The 21,622-nt window shown below is 40.7% G+C and overlaps 2 protein-coding genes across 2 annotated transcripts in view; both read right to left on the reverse strand.

Moving 5' to 3' along the window:
• Positions 1-21,622, reverse strand: part of LOC310858190 (uncharacterized protein) — a gene marked incomplete at its 5' end in the record, with an annotated part of 208,254 nt that overhangs the window by 126,812 nt on the left and 59,820 nt on the right. The window lies entirely within an intron of this gene.
• Positions 13,657-21,005, reverse strand: gstt1b (glutathione S-transferase theta 1b). The gene is made up of 5 exons (XM_083765392.1): positions 20,754-21,005; positions 19,696-19,783; positions 19,301-19,451; positions 15,748-15,924; positions 13,657-14,821 (listed from the first exon to the last, which is right to left on the reverse strand). The coding sequence occupies exons 1-5, from the start codon at positions 20,869-20,871 to the stop codon at positions 14,624-14,626; spliced, it is 732 nt and encodes a 243-aa protein (XP_083621518.1). The 5' UTR covers positions 20,872-21,005; the 3' UTR covers positions 13,657-14,623.

Here is a 21,622-nt window from a genome sequence, read left to right on the forward strand (position 1 = left end):
AAATCCTCGCATGAATGCGCTCATGCAAAACACTGTTTAAATGGCTTAAGCATCTCTTGCAACATTGTTTTTAATTGCGCGATTTTATCTCCTTGTAATTTCATATGACACATGTATTCCTTAACATTTTTATTTATTTATTTATTACATGTAGCCCATATACATTATACATACATTTTATATAAACATTTTAGGAGTGAATACATATATGTTTTGATGCCTGTGACAGCCTCTCAGCAGTTCAGACAAGGCTGCTCCGCTTGTAAGACAGAAAAACAGCGTACGCCAGGTCCCGACCAGACGTGACTATTTGTCCTACTCAAGTTCAATTTCAAGCTTTGCCGGAAATGTTAAATGCCGAAAATGTCGGTAATTTCGGCGTGCGCCCATATTTTGGCGTACGCACGGTTGATAAATGAGGGCCTTAGACTCTACGAGAGTACTCTAAATGTTTGGGCTATGTTGTAAGAGACAATGTGACGTAATGAGTTACAAAAGGACGTAGGTTTTCCCTTCATTGTCAATGGCGTTTATTAAACAAACATTGAACTAAAGACAAACATTAAACCTGTATATAGGCCCCTCAAAAATGGGGGGGGGAGACTTTTTTTTACAGGGGCGCTTTGGTTTGATTGATTGATTGAAATATTTATTAACAGTTTGTAGAATTTACAGTACATTTTAAGCACAAACTCAATACAAAGACTGTTAACTGTGAGTGGACGACCCAATTAAGCATTACACTTGTTTACAACAGGGTCCACATTGTTCAATTCATCAAAACATTTAGAGACATACAAATAGACACTTCTGTGTAGCTAAAGAACAGAACAGGAATTCATCATATAGGAAGCAAAAAGGGAAAAGATACATATACAGTGAGGGGAAATGGGGTGGGGGGGGGATTCAGATTTTACAGAGGCCAGTTTCGAATTGCAGCCATCCGTAGGTGCCCTTTGAGAGCGGTTTTGAAGGAGTCAAGGGATTCACATGTCTTAATGACTGTTGGTAGAACGTTCCACATTTTGGTGGCATAGGAGCGAAAAGAATTTAGTCCCTTGTTTGTGCCGAATCTGGGTTGTACATGGTTTGTTGCACTCCCTCTGGTGTTGTGGGTGTGGACTTCGTTTACATTAAGGAAGTATTTAGACAGGTACACTGGTACACTGTACACAGGTACACATTGGTGCACTGTCCGCCAGATGGCAGACACGCTTGCTTGCTTCACATTACAATCACATTTGTTTCACAGATGCTGCTGTGAATCCATACCACCCCTGGCAGAGTCAGGTTAAGGAAAGTACAGTTCAATTGATACAGGGTCTGCTATAAGATGATTTAAAACCCAAGAAAACCTATGGCTTGTTTCCATTGGGGTCCTTTATTCAATTCATCAGAGAATGAGAGAGTAGAGACTATAGGTTACTACTCAATAAAGTGAGTTGAACTTTATCTGCCTTTGTTTTTGGCTTTGGGTCCTATATCTGTTTGGTGACTGAATTATTACTAATTATTACTAATTATTAGTACTGCGATCGGCTGGGTATGTATGTCTGTGTTGTCCACCGACTGATAAGTATGTATGCATTTGGGTGTTGTCCACCGGCCAATAAGGGACCACCATTCTTGATGACGTAACTAAGGTATGTATGTATAGGTATGGGTGTATGTAGCCTTGCGTTGCGATACTAATATACTGTACTGAATATACTCGAAAGACTGTTAATTTAACTCTCAGAATTACACAGGATTTTACTGTGCGAGTGGAGTTTGTGACCTTTTGCTTTCAGTGGTTTATAAAACCACAGAATGCAAAAGTGTAAAGTTAAGACATACTGTTGACAAAGAATTAATTCAGAAATAATCCTGCTTTGCACACACAATTATCCATTAAAACATTTATTAAATCATGTAGGCCTATGGGTCTCATAAAAATATATTGAGAGAAGAAAGTGCAATCTAATTAGGACAAAGACATAGATCAACTTCACGACCTTAAAAAAGCATTTACATTAAAAAAAATTGAAAACAAGAAACAATAGAGGGTATGTGCATGCATAAAGTGAGTGGCAAATCGAGTGGCAAAGTTAGTTTAATGTCGTTTAACGTAATTTAATACAATCGGATAGGACTTGTCTGTTTGGATGTATGGGCTGTCAAGGTCAGAAAGTAGTTTTTGCCACTCAGTAAGGCGTTCCTGCATAACTTCCGGGTATGATGATGTCACGCACATAACCTCTATACATTATTAATTTAATATCAATGATATCATTGTCTAGAGCAAATACAATCACAACGCATCAACATGAATGACATGAACAAGGCCAGCTACCGCTGGAGCTGTACTAGAAGCAATAGTGGTTGCAGTAGCAATAGTAGTAGTATTAGTAGCAGCAGCATTAATAATAGTTGTAGTCAAAGTACTTTGCACTGGTATCAACTCAACAGTTGGACCTCAGCTCACAGATGAATGGGAATCGCATCTCGCAGCCATGATTAGACCATCCCTTGGACCCTGCAGAAAACCATTTTCATCATCATCATCATCATCATCATCATCATCGTAGAACTCATCACAAACAAATACAATAAAACAGTATCATAACACAATAACGAAGGGGATAGTGTGTGAAATAGACCCTGAAAAGTGGCGATGTTTTTGTGAAATGAAATAGATTATTTCTGACCTGCAAAAGGGGGTATTCTTATAATAATCTGCTATTACAAGTAGTGGCAGCAGCAGCAAACACTTTAATAAATAAGAAGAGGATACATTTGGCGTGGATTCACACAGTCTCTTACTGTACCTTCAGAGTTAAGCTGGAGACACTGGTAGTTCTCAGTGGAGACCTCGGAGTCCCACTTGTTGTAGTCAAACAGCGATCCATCCTCCCACCTCCAAACACCCTGGACACAACATAAAACAATATAAAGTATGATTATGATCACCAAGTTTGCATTTTGAGCTGTGTGTGTGGCATGCGAAGGCAGCGAAGCCATGTTCAAGGGAAAAGGAGATCAAACAAGACACCAAAAAACAAATGATCTACATATTTACAGTGCGTGAGCATAGCAGCGCATGTATAGGCCTACTATGTGCATGATATACTTATGGATGTTAGTTAAGGTCCTAGACCTAGACTGTCAGTGTGTTCAGTGTTGTACATTGTATTAGCGTGCAAAAATGGCAGTGTGTTTCAACCACATAATGCACATAATGTACACCGACACTGTATAATCCACCAGTAAGGTCCACGAGGGAGAGCAAAGAAAAGAATATTGGTGGAAAGTGGAAACATTACTCAATTTTTACATTAGTAAAAGTATCTAGAGGGTATGCACGTGACATCATCATCAAACCAGGAAGTTATGCAGGAACGCCTACTGTGTGGCAAAAAGTGGCAAAAAGAGTGGCAAAAACGACTTTCTGGCCTTGACAGCCCATTCATCCACACAGAAAAGTCATATCTGATTGCATTATACAACATTAAACAATGTTAAACTCACTTTGCATGTTGTTTTGCCACTTGATGTGCCATTCACTTTAAGCATGCGCTGCGCATACCCTCTATACTGCAATATAGAAATACTCTGTTACAAGTAAAAGCCCGGAATTCAAAATGTACTTGAGTAAAAGTCCAAAAGAATTTGGCATCTAAATGTACTTAACACTAGAAGGTCTGAAGAAAAAAGGACAAAACTAGCATGTGCTTAAATTCATATTTAGAAAATGTTTCAGATGTCAAAAATGTCTGAGATGATAGAATGGTGATGGTTGATGATGGTCATGGAAGGGGAACCTTCTGAAACCTTCCTGGGCAAAGATAATTAACTTTAAAATATAAAAAAAACGGTCAAAATGACCTCTCAGACCTTAGGTAGTCATTATGCAGAATGTCCCTTTTCAAAATTTTAAACGTATGCAAATCTTTCGAAAATAGCAGATCTACAAGCTCACAAGCTTGTGAGTTTTCAAATAATTGTAGTCGAGTGAAAGTACAATATTTGCCTCTGAGATGTAGTGGAGTAGAAGTAAAAGCATTAGAAATTGGAAATACTCAAGTAAAGTACAAATACCTTAAAAAACTGTACAGTACTTGATGAGTACATACTAAGTTACTGTCCACCATAGCTCTGGTCCATAGCCTTCTACTGCTTCGATTCTGCCCTGCAGTATAAGGGGCAGAATCGAAGCAGTAAAAGGCTATGGACCAGAGCTATGTCCACCACTGCATTTATACATCATCGCTCATCGCACATGTTATGAGCTTGCAGATGCGTTAGATTTGGCGTGCGACATTACGAGTGTAAATTAACTCCAATAGAATTCCTGGCTCTGGTAATCATGAATCTTGGTAGAACAAAATGTGAATTCATTTAACAATGAATGTTTCCTGCTACTATCCACTGATGTGTACGGCTGAGAAACATAAAAACAAGCAGTAGCTAGAGGTTACTCAGTTAGACTGAGGAAATACTTGCCATTAACATAGTGGCTTTAAAGGTTTTAATTGATTGCCTGAGTCCAGCTGTGGTGGGAGTTCTGGTCTGGTTTTGGTGAATATTAAGTAGTTACACTGTGTGGCGCCCATTTTGAACTTTGATCTAACCTGGAAGAAGTAGCCTCCCATCCAGGCCAGGCTGTGACCTCCAGTCTGAGTCAGCCTCTGGAGGAAACGGTACTCCCACAAGCTGTGGACTGACGCAAGACTGGCCTCAAACCCTCCACAATAGTCCTGCAGAGAGAGAGAGAGAGAGAGAGAGTAAACTCCATGGTGTTAATTTAACTCTGAAAGTGTACAAATGGAAACACAGGTCCATTTAAAATCTCCCGAGAGTTAAATGAACAACAATGAGTTACATCATCCAAATGTTATAATGGAGAACATCACTCATCAATTTGATTCAGTGGCTATAATCCAGTTAATATTGGAGTGTTTCAGTGATTCCACACCAGAAAGCAAAGTGTGGCTATTAAAAGCAATTGTGTTGCTATTGTTAACCTTCTAACGCTAACTCTAACCCAAAATAAATAAGTGACTCCTGCTGAACATTTCTTCAACATTGCAACATGCAATATTTGACTGACTTTTATCAAATATAAAATAATAATAATAGTGCACACAATCATCCCGTGTTATCTACAGGTATAAACATTTTACTTTATGATTTCTTGCTGTGGTGGTTTACCTCCGCACGGTTCCAGGTCTCTGGGCTGTTGACCAGGAGGTAACAGTTACCACGGAAGCTTTGCCAGCCGTCAAGACAGAAACCTACACGTGCTGGAAAGACAATGAACATAATAAATATAGAGAAAAGAAGGGGGTACTATATATACATATTTTATGACGTAATTATCAGACAAAACAAACATGGACAAAACAAACATTAAACTGTGTCCATGTCAATGGCGTTTATAATGTTTGTTTAAGGAAAAACAAATATTAAACCTGTAGCCTATATAGGAGGGGCTGCTAGAGCCTAGCGCCCCTCAAAAATAACGCACATGCCGGTCTGGTGTATAGGGTTTAAACAGCTGATTTGAACCTTTGTATCAAAACTCTCACCTTGCAATAAGGCAGGAACAGCAGCCTCAGCTTCTTGTTCTGAAACACCACAGCAGGCAAAACAACAACATTGGCATGATAACAAACAAAGGTGTTTTTTAATAATAACACCTGCCCAAGGAGTTCATTGGATCATAATGTAATGGAACAACCAGCAGATCCTGAATATCAGCGCTTTAATCCTACCTATATCTCCACATAGTGGATAATATGAACATAAGTAGACAGACAGTAGGCCTATAGCAATTTAGAGCCTTGCTCAACTTACTAAACCCTATATATTTTATTGTACGTCAATAGCAAAAATAGCCGATCTACAAGCTCACAATGTGTCGTATTGAGATGCGTTGTGAGCTTGAATTTGGACAGAATTCACCTTTTTTCTCCAAATCTATTTTGGGGGGTATGGGTGTGTGGGCGGTGTCAAGTCATTATTTGAATACACTTTAATCACCCATAAAGTGTGATTGAATAACTTTTTTAATTCACATCCTTATCCATTATTCACTCAGTAGTTTGTTCCTGCTCTGTACCAAATACAAATACTTTTCAGGATTTAACAAAAGTTTAGGATTTTTAAATCCCAGCACCTGGTCATAGAAAAAAGAATAAAAAAAAAAAGAGGGCAGTTGCAGAGGAAACCTGATTGGTGCATACATTAGGCTATAGAAGACAATTAAGGACAGTTGGATACTGACCTGGGGCAGCCAGGGTCCCAAGATACACCTTGTGTTCCACAACACGAGCCTCTAAAGGAGCAACTGAGGAAACAAGAAGTCAAGTCATGTAAGTTGAGTCAAGTCAACAAGTGCGTATGTGTACAAACTGCATGTGCACTGTGTTATGACCTGGCTCTTGGGCCATAACAAAGGAGGAAGACACACAGCTGTTTAAAAGTGCACAAACGAATATTTATTTACATTATAACAAACTTAATACGAATCAAACAAACAAACAAACAATACTACAGTTCTAAGGTGGAGTGTGTTAATCAGTAGATCAGTAGTGTAAGTGAGTGGATGTATGGTAAATGTAGTGTGGGGTGTTGAATGGTGCAAAGATGCTGCTGCTCTCATGGAAGGAGAGAGAGACTGAGTGTGGCCACACCCAGCCTCTTATAGTGCACCCTGGGAACACTGATCAGGTGCTCCCAATGCACCTGATCATCCACTCGGCAGGACCTGTGGGAAGCACCAGACTAGGCCTACCTGTAACAAACCACACAGGCCCTAGTAGCCCAACTACAGGGGGCTGTGACACCCTCCCCCTACAAAACGAGGACCCTTAAGGGACCGAGACACCATCAGCTAATAATCAAAATTCCATGTACTAAACATGTGTGACGTTTAGCAACTAATAATCGAAAATGTAACCAAAGTCTGTTTGGCTGATGTTTCCCACACCAAACCGAAGCATTTGCACAGACTTACCCCCCCAATTTAGATGCAAACAGCAAACCAATACAAATACAAAATAGAGCACAAAATGTGTTTGCTGAAGTTTAAAATACTTTTAACCGTGGCAGCTATCTGGCTGAGGGGCAGGTAACCCTGTCAGCTCTAGCCCTAATGCACAACAGCACCAGCTTGTTTGGAGCTCCACCTCTCAGAGGCGGAAGGCCAGCTGAGACTATCGTCCCCCCCCACTGCCCCCAGCATATAAAACTACCACACTGTGGCATGACGTTTCACCATATAAGCTGCCAGCTTTGACACACATTTTAACAATCAGCAATAACACAAAAGTGCTATATAGTCAATTCATAATTTATTATTTTTAAGGATGGGAATCTGCGCAAACCATACACCTGCCAAACCAACTTAACCAAACCAATATAACCCACGTACCAGACATAGTTTACCTAAGATAACTATAAACCAACATTAAGACAATTACTCAAAATGAATTTCAGCCCAACCAATTCAATCTGCACCCAGCACACCAGGCCTTCTATCAGCAACTAAGATTACCGGTATTCTTGAAGCATTTAAGAATAGAGGAACAGGGATATAAGGTAGATACAAGACAGGAACAGGCCAGATTTGAAAATGACAAAACACAGTTCACGTTGTCCAACATAATACTCTCCCTCACGACATGTTCTGATCCAACATACAAAATCCAGTCATTCAGTACCCTTTAATAAGACCAACCTGAATGAAACCCAAGGTGGCGGCTCCTCCCCAACCGGGAGTGCGCGCAAAGCCCCACACCTATCCATCCAGCATTGCCCTAGACCAAACCCCCTTCCCCAACCGACCCATATGTCAGAAGGGCAGGGGAAACGAACACTGCCTCCCAGCCATTTCGGCCTGATGAGACAAATCGCATACTAGACAGGATAAAACCAAAATCTACACCTCCAACCATCTACAGCCTGACAGATACAACACTGTCTCCCAGCTGCACCAGCCTGGTGAAGACTACTCCTGCCATTTCCAATTTTAAACAGCTCCCACACGGAGCTCTTACAAGATACGTACGTACTGACAACAAAATGGACCAACCATTTCAGACAGAAAACTATGAGGACAAAACTATGATGACAAGTGAATTACAATTCACAATTTCAATTAACAATTAATTCACAATTAATCAACACACAAACTAACAAAAAAAATGCTCTCACAACACTGTAAAGCCAGGACAGATATGACAGGTGTGCCTACAGGTGCGGTGATCCCCCTACCTCAGCTGCCTAACCAAAAACTAAACTGACTCACTTGCCCTGGTCTTCAGTGGCCCTCCTGAGTCCCCCATACCGACAAGGCATCCCAGTGGTACCACCCTGTCCCATCTTGTGTGGAACAGAATCTACAAAGACAAATCAACAAATTTAAAAAAATACAGCGAGTCCCACAGTGGGAAACACCATTAATCCTATGCAGGGACCACCAAGCCTCAGACAAAACACACTTGTCACACCCATCCTAACTTCTAACACTGTAGCAAATACACATGACATGACCAGCATCAAACCAAATCTTATAGCCAAACTGAACCAACAAATACTACCACCAAACACTTTAACTACCGTGCACCTCCTCCTAATGCCAAAATACCATGACTAATTTAGTAATCTACAAGTTCAAACAAAACAGGAAGTTAGTTACTTTACCTGTTAACGTCACAACCAATCCGAGTTCAAATCACGAGCCCCCATGTTATGACCTGGCTCTTGGGCCATAACAAAGGAGGAAGACACACGGCTGTTTAAAAGTGCACAAACGAATATTTATTTACATTATAACAAACTTAATACGAATCAAACAAACAAACAAACAATACTACAGTTCTAAGGTGGAGTGTGTTAATCAGTAGATCAGTAGTGTAAGTGAGTGGATGTGTGGTAAATGTAGTGTGGGGTGTTGAATGGTGCAAAGATGCTGCTGCTCTCATGGAAGGAGAGAGAGACTGAGTGTGGCCACACCCAGCCTCTTATAGTGCACCCTGGGAACACTGATCAGGTGCTCCCAATGCACCTGATCATCCACTCGGCAGGACCTGTGGGAAGCACCAGACTAGGCCTACCTGTAACAAACCACACAGGCCCTAGTAGCCCAACTACAGGGGGCTGTGACAACTGTTTTACCTTCTTTCTTTCATGATGACCAATATGAAGATTGAAAATGGATTATCGACTACAAAAATTGTGTCCACCCCAATAACCCACATCAATGCTGCATGAGTCTCCTGGATTTGAATGTTTCTGCTAGACATGTCTACCTGCAGTACTGTTAACAAAGTATAGTCAATGTCTCTGAGAAGGGCCCATATAACCAAATAAACTCACATGCTTATGCTTTTATATACTTTTCACAATGTAATTCTTCCCATAAATTGCATAATAATGCCTGTACAAATCTTTCTTTCTTTGCATGTACTTGCATGTCTTACCCATGGCAAGCCTGACAGAGAACACCATACAGGCGAAGCAAGAGAAGAGCAGGAGAGACCTCATGATGATAATGAATGATGATGACCTGGAGTGAGGCGATGAGATAATTCGAAAATTCATGATTCAAGATGATAGTGCTTATCAATTCATATAGCAAAAACTCTACAAGCTCACAACGTGTCAGATTGATGCATTAAAGAGCTATAGTAGATTGGCTATTTTCGGTCTATTTGAAAATATTACAAATGTAAAAAGTAATGTAATGGAAAGTCTAAAAACAAAAGCGGTAGATCTCTTACCAGATTCAAATGAATATGAGCTCCTGCTGCTGTGGTATCGTATGGGCATGTGATGGAGTGATGTGAGGAGGCTGTTCTGCCCTTTAAATACACTTGAGCCACTTAATCACTTTGTTAATGTACAATAAAACACGTTGGCCTTTGACTTGTGTCAACATTATGTTGCAGGAAAACAAATGGTGTCGCAACTCTGCACTTTCCCAAGGAAATGATGTCAGAATATCAGTCAGTTGAAAGGGTGACATTTCCTGGTTTTTACTCGGGACTGTGCACATAATTGTTATCAATTTAATGAAATGGAAACGCTTTGCCACATTATCGTGATAAGCAATAGATCAACTTTTGACCCATAAATGTAACATTTGTGTGGAATACCATTAAAAGTTTTAATGCAATTCCAGACAAATGTACCATGTTTTAATTAAAACATTTAGAAAACAGGAAAGAGAAATTATATAAAGATTAAAAGTTTTTTTTTTGTCTTTCCTATTCTACCCCTGCCTGCTTTCTCAGGGAATGAATTGTATCTTGACATGCAGGTCAAAATTTATGTCAAACCAGAAACAGGATGTCAAAGGTCATGTTTCACAGGATCTAAATGTCTCAATATCAAAATAGACAAAATACAGTACAAGAGAAAGAATACAACCACCCCAAGTTAAAGTTAAAGTTCAAATTATATTAACACACGCTACCATGTGTTTAAGTTACTGAATGACTCTTTGCCTCAGGAGCGTTTATCAAATAATACTCAAATATCACTATGATATAGCTTTCAAGTGGCTGACATTATTCTTTTTTGTCCTGTGTGATCATGAGCCAAGTTCATGGCTTTTTGTTCAGCAAGAATACGATCTATGTACAGATGAACAAGTCTGTCCTTTTTTGGGGGCCCAAACTAATTGACGTTAATCCATGTGAATAAATGCCTGTTTTAATTCATATCTAAAAATTCTACCTCAGAATGGAATTTCCTATTAATAAGACAACACTTTCTTTATAAATCTCCTGACAAACAGGCAGCTGTTCTCAAGAGTAAGAACAGTTAAAGCGTATAAATTGAAACGTGAAATGAAACGTTAAAACGATCCTGCAGGCTTCTCCAGAAATAGCATGCCGGCGTGTCTTTGAGCAATACACAGAACCCCTAACTTCTCCCAATGAGCAGGTTGGCACTTTGCAGAGCTGACTTTGCCATGCGAGTACACATAATGCATACATACTGTAATAATAGTGTTTTGAATGGTGCTATTACATTATCCTAAATGCAGTCCATTTACCATTAAATACACAAAATTTTCAGTAGTTTTGTACTGGCTGTATTTTATTGCTTTCCAAAGAAAGAAGTGCATAGTTAGTATATGAAAATGCTGTACAAATATTGGCTTGACTTCCAAGAAAGGTTTAGGGTAGGGCAGATACAGAAGTAAAGCAATTAAGGCTCTAAGGGTATTTGAAAAAGTGTATTACACTGACTCAGTCAAGGAAGCTAGCAATTCCAACATAGCACATAAAGGTTGATAACACTTCCTTCAAAGAAGTCCATCTCAGTTCCTCATCCACCCTCCAGTTACAGTATTGTATAATGACCGGGGTAGACATTTTTAATCTCCATAATTAAACTTATATTTTAATTTATTTTTAATAAATGAATGCCCTACAGTACATGTATCCAAGTACTGTAGGGCATTAAAGTAGCGAAAACAGCCAATCTACAAGCTCAAGTGTCATAGTACTGTACATTGTGTGTCATACTTAATGTTTATTTATTCATAAAAGTATCAACTGTAGAGAAAGACTTTCGCACACAGAGTAAGGTTTAGGAGCAGGTGCGTAGGCAATTGCACACATGATAAAGTTCTTCAGGCTGGCCTGAAGGTGACCGAATCATTGTCTTTCTTAATAAATTATGCTCTTGCACCGAGCAGATAAACAGTGTGTATTTTTCTATATCATCATATTTATAAAAGTATGAAATAGGGCATGAATGTTAAAACATTTAGCATTATAAAATAAAATAAAACATTTAAAGAATGATAAGTGATAAAATGGCATGGAACGGAATACAGGTGTCACGACGAGACATCAGTGACCACTCTCAAGTGGTCTTTATTACACTTATAAGTGGATGTTATTTGACAGATGTGCTCGTGGCAGGATCTTCAAGCAACATAGCATGAGAAAGGAGAACACAAGTATTATATTGTCTCAGTTCAGAGAGAGAGAGAGAGAGAGAGAGAGATGTACTGGGAAAGGGAGAGACAGGCAAAGAACGGTGAGAGAGTTGAGTGGGAGAATGCACCGTTATCTGTGCAATCGACCCTGACATCTCGGTTTCCCAGAACAGAAGAGGACGAAGAGAAAACATTAAAAATAATGACCAACAATATCGTTATATGAAAAGAATCTAGTGAATATAATTGGTTACTAAATGTCAACCTAACCTCAAGAGGCCCTGTGGGCAGAGAGTGCTATGTTATGTAGCACTTAAACACAGTAGTAAGATGGAAATTCTCTGTCAGTTACTCAGTTCCCACTTCCCACAGACACTCTTGGTGTCTTTGGCAGTATCCTGGTAGTCTCATTCTCCTGGCTGCTATTTTCTGGCTCACCCTTGGCATTCCATCATACAGATTTGTGTTGGTAACATGTGTGCTTTTACTGGTGTTGAGTGCTGCATGCAGCATTCTGGTGTAGCACCCATCTAGAGACGGCACTGCCGTATAGGAAGTTGAGTTGACCCATGAGCCCAGGTACTTGAAGTCCTTGACTTCCTTCAAAGCAGTGCCTCCTGTTGTTGTCAGTGGTGAATGCTCTGATGGGATGTTATAGGCGATAACTACCCACGCTCGTTTTTGTTAAACGTCATTATTGCTATGGTTTGTTCAGTAACATGGTCTCTCAGCCTCATGGGAAAATATAGTTCAGGACAGGATACCATCCAATCGGGAGATAAAAACCCACAAAGAGAATTTATCAGGTTCAATTGTATAATGTTCAAGGTATTTTTCTTTCTTCCTCGTCCGGGGTGCATACTTAGTTTAGACTAGTCATTGGTTAGAAATGGGTTAAGGTTAGGTTTAGGTGTGCTGCCCCGTGGGAGGTTAGGTTTAGGGTGAGGGTTTGAGATAGGTTGTAGTTGTAGAACTAATGACTGGTCTAACCAATGACTAGTCTAAACCAAAAACTGTCTAAACGAAGTACTGCACCCCCTCGTCCCCCCCATCACTTCCGATTTCATAAGTTATTTAACACTTGTCAAAAAAGTTTGGCTCCTAAATTTGATCAAATATGCTCTATATTAGTTATGTATTTAAAGCAGTGGCTCTCAAAGGTGTGATCCAGGGACCCTCATGGTTCCTTGAGGGGGTTCCAAATGGACCCATTATAGGTCTGTAACTCTGAGAGTGTAACACATGGACCCAAATTGACCCTTACAGGCCTGTAACTCTGAGAGTGTACAAATGGAACCAAATCATGGACCCTTACAGGTCTGTAACTCTGAGAGTGTACTAGTACAAATGGAACCAAATGGACCCTTTTATAACTTTTAACTCTGACACTGTACAAATGGAATAAAATGGGACTCTTATGAGTCCATTTGGTTTTACTCTCAGAGTTATGAGGGTCCTTGAAATTAAAAAGTTTAAGAACCTGTATGCAATGGCTTATCTCTTGTAAAAAGAGAGACCAGCCTATTCTCCAAACCATTATCTTATGCTTTGCTAGGTTGTACAAAATAATATTGGGTCAATTTAATTTGCAGGACTCACCTCGCGCACAGCTGCCTTGTCTGTGTTGTTGACATGACATGGGCTTGCAGGACATAACTTTTATTTGTGACAGACACATAGCCACCGAGTGGCGCGCTATGAGCTTGTAGGTCTGCTATTTTTTTTAAATCGAAGAACGACTGACATAGAAACAGCTTTTTCAGAAAACTGTCATTTTCAAACAGACATTTTTAGAATCTGATCTCAGGTCAGAATGGGTTAACAGACAAGTATGGACAAAAGGCAGCTTGACGAACATGGTACATACTTCTAAGTGTACCGAAATTAAATGGACAAATAACTGTTCCGAAAACAGGAAATGCCTCGTTTGGGAATTTCCTGCTGAGCAGTATTTTGTAGGCACTAAACATCTCATCTGACGACACGCTGAGGTGAGTTCCACTGATGTCACTGAAACATCTGACGGTATTATTGAAACTACAGCCAGTCAACTCGCTGTGTGCATTAATTCAATGGTTCTTTAGTGTCGTCAGCCAGTTTTATAATATTCTATAAACTTCACCGCTCCCGTTTATACACGTTATGAAAGTCCAAATAACTGTGGCGATCTCTTCAACTTGCATTCATTAATAATACAATGATCTTAATTCAGTTATCAATACAATAATTTAAATGACAGAATTACAGCTGGCTTTGCACCACTGTTCAGATCGTGGGAACAGCTGACCGTCTGACTGCATGAAATGAGGAATAGTCTGGTGTTGACTTCACTGCTTACAATGAAAATGATCTCTGGAAGCTGTGTGTGGACACAGAGACTGTGGCTTGCAGAGATATCATTCAGCCAATCCTGCTGTCGTGGGATCGCATGCTCTCACGTTTCACATTCCTCCAGTCCAGAACATTAAGCAACAACTTTATTGTGTCCAAAGGCACAAAACAGCACATTAAAAAGAAAGTATGCTTTCAAATGTTAAGGCCATTAGGTTACAGTGCATCATTTTTAAGACAAACAGGATTACAAGTTGACCTGCATAAAGTATATGAAGTATGAAAGATATAATGTGGATTATCTGTGTTGTATTGTCAACCTCAAGCAGTGAACGTTGATCAAGACTTTGGTCATCACATAAACATTCTCATGACCTTGGGTTTGAAGACCTGCAGCTTGCTGTCGTCCATGGTCGCCACCGTCTCCTTGGCAGCGAAGATCTTTTTATGAGCTTCATCGAACAGCTCCTTCCCGATGGTCTCCTGGACCCTGTCCCGCCAGGCGCTGAGCTTCGGTCTCCCCTCGAACACGTCCAAACCAGACGCCACAGGCTGTCACAAAGACACGCACAACACAACACAAGTACAACACGACTTAGAGTAAGCAAGAACACATGTTAAGTACATAGAAATAGTCATCAAGAATCATAAGCAAGCTAAGAACCTAACATCTGTCTAACAGTAGAATATCCATACAATGAAATAAAACTGAGTATACACTAGAGTACTTGTCTACATAATATTCTATCTAAATTACATAAGTTTAGCCTTTGCATACGCCTGTAAGGTCGTTGAGGCTAGTGCTGCGGGTACAAAGCTAAATGCAGTGTTCAATACACTATTACACTCTGAAAGATTAGGCCTTTAACAGATGCTCTTAATCCAGAGCGATTTACAGTAAACAGGAGCAAAAGACAAGGTATTCCGCGTTAAATCAACAATGTGGATTTCACTGTGTGTGTACCCTGATTGTTGCAAATAAGTCTCTGGGTCATTCTTTATTGATGCCGAAAATAAATGCTATATTTGTGTTTCCTTTGCTTGATGTTCTGTGTAAAGCACATTGAATTGCCTTGTTGTTGAAATGTGGTATACAAAGAAATTGCCTTGCCTACATTCACCTTATTCACCCTCTGTAACGGCGAGGCGAGCCGTTTATTATTGTTATTTTCTGATTATGGTTCGTTAAATATATTATCATTATCCACTCCTTACAGTTATGGAGCTATGCGTATATGTCAGGACTGTCAGCACAGTAAAATCAGTGTTATTTGAACTCGGTGAACAAACACAACCAAACCTTTTCATGTTCAAGAGTTAAATTGACACTACAGATTCTACTCTCTACTAAATTAATGGTTGTACAATGGTCGGGATATATACTTGCGACCCATAAAAGTGGGTCTGCGACCCACAAATGGGTCCCGACCCAGTGTTTGGGAACCACTGCTATACACTATAGTATTCCTCCTACTCACCTGCATGACCTCAACGATGGCCACCAGATCGGCCAATGAGATCTGGTCTCCTGCGATGAAGGCCTTGTCCTGAAGGAACTTCTCTTCGAGCAGTTTGAGAGAACCGTTCAGATCCTCCAATGCCGCATCCAGCTTGTCTTGGGGGACCGCCTTCCCCAGAATCTTTGGAATCAAAACCTGTGAAACAAAAACATATATTATAACATATTATTATAAATAACTATTATTTTGTTTTGTATTTAATTTAATTTATTTATTGCTTTATTCATTTCCAGCTCAGTGGTTAGAGTGTCCGCCCTGAGACTGGGAGGTCGGGGTTCGATCCCCGGCCGGGTCATACCAAAGACTCTAAAAATGGGACCCAATGTCTCCCTGTTTGACACTCGGCATCAAGGGTTGGATTGGGGGTAAGTCCCTGCGACATACTAGCGTCATGTCCAGGGGGTGTACTTGAACATCAAGCTGCCTCACGCTACAGAAACAGGAGATAGGCTCCTGCCCTATGGGGCCTCATGGCTCGGCAAGGCTACTTACTACTTACTTTATTCATTTCATGTCTAAATTGGGCCCAGAAGTGCCATTGCCTTTATATGGCCGTCTGGTGTCAGACAGACAGGTATAGAAGGTCAACAGGTCAGGTACTGGACTAGTAGACATGGTTGCACACGTCTGTTTGACAGCGTGATGCAGGAGTTTGTGCATCGCTGTGTTCATGGCCATGGCATGGGCACTAGTGATTTCATTTCGTTTTTGGGACAAGAGCTGAGGTAGTGATAACAACCTTTTAGCAACACTAATTAACAAAATAATTAACAGTGAAACTCCTAATGTGAATCACAGAAACTATATGACTGTAAAATAAAGTATTTATTTATTATTTATACTTTTTCCATGAGTCAGGTGCTTTCTTTCCTTGAAAAACTATCTGAAAATAACTGGAAATGCAATACAAAGAAGAAAAAGATTGGGCCTACGTAGTTTGTGGCTATAGCAACAAAGTGACTTATATTTCTAAGTAAAGTAATGGTAAACACTAAAAGAAACCCTCTTTTTTGCTGAACTAAAATAATTACACAGAAAACATAGTTATGTTGTTTACCATACTATGATCTCCAGATCAAAACAATGGGATTTAGGTTGAACAACAAGTTTGCCTACAAAAAGCTATGAACTGATGCTGATCAAGGATCAAACATTCACAGGAGTAAATATCACGTGTACTGTACACTCCAAAATAAGGTTTTATGAAAGATATGACACAGGAATGTTTGTCACACCCATTGTGTGGGTGCTATAGCTTTGACCCTTGGAATGCTTTCTTTTGGTTACTTTGGTAACATCACTAATCATCTACACAGTGAAATAACGAATGTTAACAGTGCTTTTATGGTGTGGCGCTTAAGGGGCCAGCTCAGGCAGAGTCTGTCCTCAAGATTGGGAGGTTGGGATTCAATCCCTGACAGAGTAATATATATATTCCCTTTGTTTTATTTTATTTATAGAGCACAATTGCAACGACCAAATTTCACCCAAAGTGCTATATAAGAAAAATAAACACAGACAAAGACAAAGACAAACAGATTAAGACAAGACGACATAAAAGAGGCAAAACAAACAGAAATAGAAAGGGGGGAATAAACAGCATCACAATTAGGCCTATAAAATAAAAAAGAAATAAAGGCCAGGGTTTGCAAAATCAAACAGAGTCAAAGGTCACGGTGAAGAAAGAATAAAGATTAATAGGCCTTATAGGGTACCCATGGTGCCTCCCTGCTTGGTACTCGGCCATCAAGGGTTGGATAATATATAACACCCTGCAACAACATACTAGCATCCAGGGGTTGCACCTGTACATCATGGCTGGCGGATGAAGCTGCCTCACGTTACACGGTTACAGTAACAGGCCTGCTGACCTATGGGTGACCTATGGGTGGGACACACGGCTTGGGAATTGTTGAATCCCACGTCTATACTGTAGGTAGGGGACGTGCCGTCTAGAAGTGTGTGTGTGTATCAGCACAGGCACATCTTCGCGCACAGCCGCGGACAGAGGAAGCTGGCGCCCGACGTCATTCCGGCTTTTTAGACAGCTGGTGGATGGAAAAGAAGCTCCACCTCCGCGGCTGACTGACGCGACGGACAGATTCCCGGAAACACTCTCCTCCGCGTCAATCAGCCGCGGAGGTGGAGCTTCATTTCCATCCACCAGCTGTCTAAAAAGCCGGAATGACGTCAGGCGCCAGCTTCCTCTGTCCGTGGCTGTGCGCTAAGGTGTGCCCCCGGCCTGTGTGTGTGATCTCACAAACCGCTGAATCGCTTGCTAAGCGCCAAATGTTTTGTACTGTAGGCCAGAGAAGTAGATCCCTGACCATTTCTCACATGTTTTATAGTTGTTGAAGTTTTTTACTTGATAAAACATGAATACTGGAAGTCAATGGAGGTCGGATAGGCAGAACCTTTGCCCAAATCTGGAGATAACCGAGGGTCATGGTGGTGCTGATGTCATAGACTGACCACATTGTCCGAGATCCACGTGGAAACCATGCCGTTATTAGACCCTGTCTTGTTATCCTTATCCTATATTAACATTGCCTTGTGGGCGGACGGTGGGAATAACAAACAGAACATGACCATATAGAGACAATCCTGGCACGCAAACATGCATATAAATGTCGCTGATGTCACCATCACTCTGAGATATCATATTATTACAAGCTAGCTCACAGTGTGGATACCCTTTAAGGAGCCCTCTGAGTCTGATGTAAGCAATATCCAGCATGAAATTGGTGATCTGCTAAAATATGTGACCATCTTGTGGACTTCATACAACTTCTACATCCTGACAGTTTTCTGAAAAACCTCATGTTTCTGTATCAGTGGTGCTCAATATTTCATGTCAAGGACCCCAAAAATGATATGTAATATGCCTCCGCCCCCTCCTCCCCCCCCCCCATCTGAAAATATGTTGTTCCAGGGACCTCCCCAGAAGAGAAGCAAAGATTTGAGTTAAAATGTTTTCACGGTTTTTCAAAAATAGCTAAAGTATAACATAATGCTTTAAAACACCAAAAGGGGTTCCCACCCAAAATGGGTTAAATATGTGACCTGAATACCAGCTAGGTTGAACTCTTCTAATGAACAAACAGCAAACATTTACATTCGGACACTGACGTTATGTGATGTCTACACGATTGTCACATATTTCAGCAGGTCACCAATTTTGTGACCTTAAGGGCCGATTCATACTCCTAATTTACCGCTGTATAGTGCCGAAATGATTTTGGCTCGTCAGAAATTTTCAGTAGCACCGAAGAGCCGACTTTTGGACGGTACCCGCCCCCCCCCCGAACCTCAAATGACGTCACATTGTAGGCTCTACAGAGCCTAAACAACTTTTATTGGGCTCCAAAAAAAGTATGAATCGCGCCCAACACCACCATGCTGGAGTGACCGAGTGTAAGTGAGTGAGTGGCCGAGATTTGGGGTATTGGAATTTTGGCTTTAGTGTTTAGTTTAGTTGTGTAGGAAATGTGGATGTGTGAAGTGAACCCACCCTGAGCCAGAACACCTTGGAGCCATGCCATCGTATGGCCATGTGCTGCCAGGACATGTACTCATTGACACGGGCCCTCTTCTGCAGGTCAGCTGGGTACCAGAAGTCAGGGGTCTTGTACTTCTCAGCCAGGTACTGCAGTATTGCAATGCTGCAGTGGTAAATAATACGAAGGCCATGCAAGAGAGAGAAAGCATGTTGCTTTTCTTTAAAACTGTTGAGTTGTAGTTGTAGTAAAGTGGCAATGCATATTTTCTTTAGCACATTGGAAGTGGTTTCCCTATTCTTCCATTGAGAAATGTAGACCTGTGTTCGGGTAATTAATTATCAATGTATTCATTTGCCATTGCATTTGCCACTTGTCAATTAATTATATTATTGTATACAGTACTCACCTTTCAGCCAAACAGAAGTCTCCATCTTTAATTGCAGGGACTTTTCTTATCAGATTTATCTTCCCAAATTCATCCCCAAAGTGTTCACCTAAAGGGAACATGTTTGGGATTGACAAACGGAAGAACCAAATGGGGATTATCAGTGTAACATGACATACAGTATCTGACCTCTGAAACGGCCCTAATCTGGGAGCCCACGGTATCCTAATTATTTACACAAAAGTGACAAGTTGAAAATGTAGGCTAAAGTTCAGGATACTATTCAACAGTTTGCTTGTGCTGCCAGTTTTCTATTCCTGGTGCTGGTTTTCTATTACTGGACAGTTAGCATGCTATAATAAAAGCCATTGTTCTTGCATTAATACAAAACATAAGTTTTACATGCCTATACAGAACTGCACTCGCAGCCCTCCTCTGAGACAATAATAACGAGCATTAGTCTACTCTGGGCAGACAGATTATATGGAGATAGGATGAAAATGGATGAAGTGGTCCTTTAATAATGTAAATCATTGGGTGCTAAATAAACAAATGTGGCCACGGTCTGGCATAATACTGGCATATTAATAAGCTAAATCTGAACATTTCAAAGTCCAATAAATTATTGTTCCTGGTTTGTTGTTTTGGTGATATTAGATAGTTTTCATAAAAATGTTATGTTTGACTGATGATTAAACAATGCCTGCCAATTAAAACAATTATGACAATCAGCCTCAATGATCTGCGTTAACTTGTTATATAATCTTATAGGGTCAATTTGACCAATATGGCTTTTTCTCTAAATATAAACTTTGTTTCAAAAGGCTGCAAACTAACTGCATGCAGTTATGATGGTGATCCATACGTGCCTGTACAAAGTAGTAAATGTCTACTCTCTGATGCAACATCAGAAACATTCTAAGCTAAATAACAACAAAGTAGCGTAGCCCTCAAGCCAAGCAGCAGCAGTGATGTTTACTTAGTTTGAAGTTTGAACTATAGCCCTGGTCCAGTGCTTATTATAGCGAGAGAGGATCGCTAACGCGCTGGACCAGGGCTAACTTTGAACTTGCACGTACCGTCAAAGAGCGCGACGTCTTTAAATTCAAAGGGAATGTTGTTCTTCTTGCAGAATATGTACACGGATCTGCAGGGCTGCGAAAACATATCCACATACAGCTGCAGTTGCACAGACATGATGATGACTGACTGACGGCGGTGGAGGTCTGGAGGATATTTGATAGAAAACTTCTACGGTCCCTCGGTGACTGTTTGCTTTCTGGAATCAAATTATGCTCGATCACCACCACTGCTCGACGAGGATAGACCATAGCTAGTAACAAAAGGGGGGATAGACCATAGACACGTCTGATTGGCTCTACACTCTGCACGACACAAGAACGGCCTGTGTTCTCCTGTAATGAGTTAGATCACTGGTTCCGAAACAGTGGGTCGGAACCAGGTCGGGTCGGGACAGACCTAGCCATGGTTCTTGACTCTCGTATGTCATGATAAGTATCATGGCAGTCATATGTTTCAGGGCTAGGACCGACCCATGTGTAGGGCGGGTCCCTTCAATTGTTTCCTAGATTTCCTACATTTTGTTCCTACCTTTTTACCTTTCATATTAAAATAAATAAAATCGAAGACATTCCATTAGTGCCCGTGTGGTGTTCCCAAACCTTTTCATGTCAAGGACCCCCAAATTGACACTATAATTAGCCCAGCCACGGATAAATATAACCAAATCCATGGAATGGAACCAAATCCATTTGTACTCTCTCAGAGTTACAGACCCATAAGGGTACATTTGGTTCCAACTTCCAAACTATCGTTTATAGCTGGGAACCCGCAGTCTGATCGAGGAACTCCCTCAATGACCCCTGGGGGTCCCCGGACCCTACTTTGAGAACCACTGCTGTAGTAGACCCTACTAGTAGGACACCTA

The sequence above is a fragment of the Protomyctophum parallelum genome (assembly GCF_964188405.1).
Source record: "Protomyctophum parallelum genome assembly, chromosome: 5".
In the NCBI taxonomy this organism is placed as follows: Eukaryota; Metazoa; Chordata; class Actinopteri; order Myctophiformes; family Myctophidae; genus Protomyctophum; species Protomyctophum parallelum.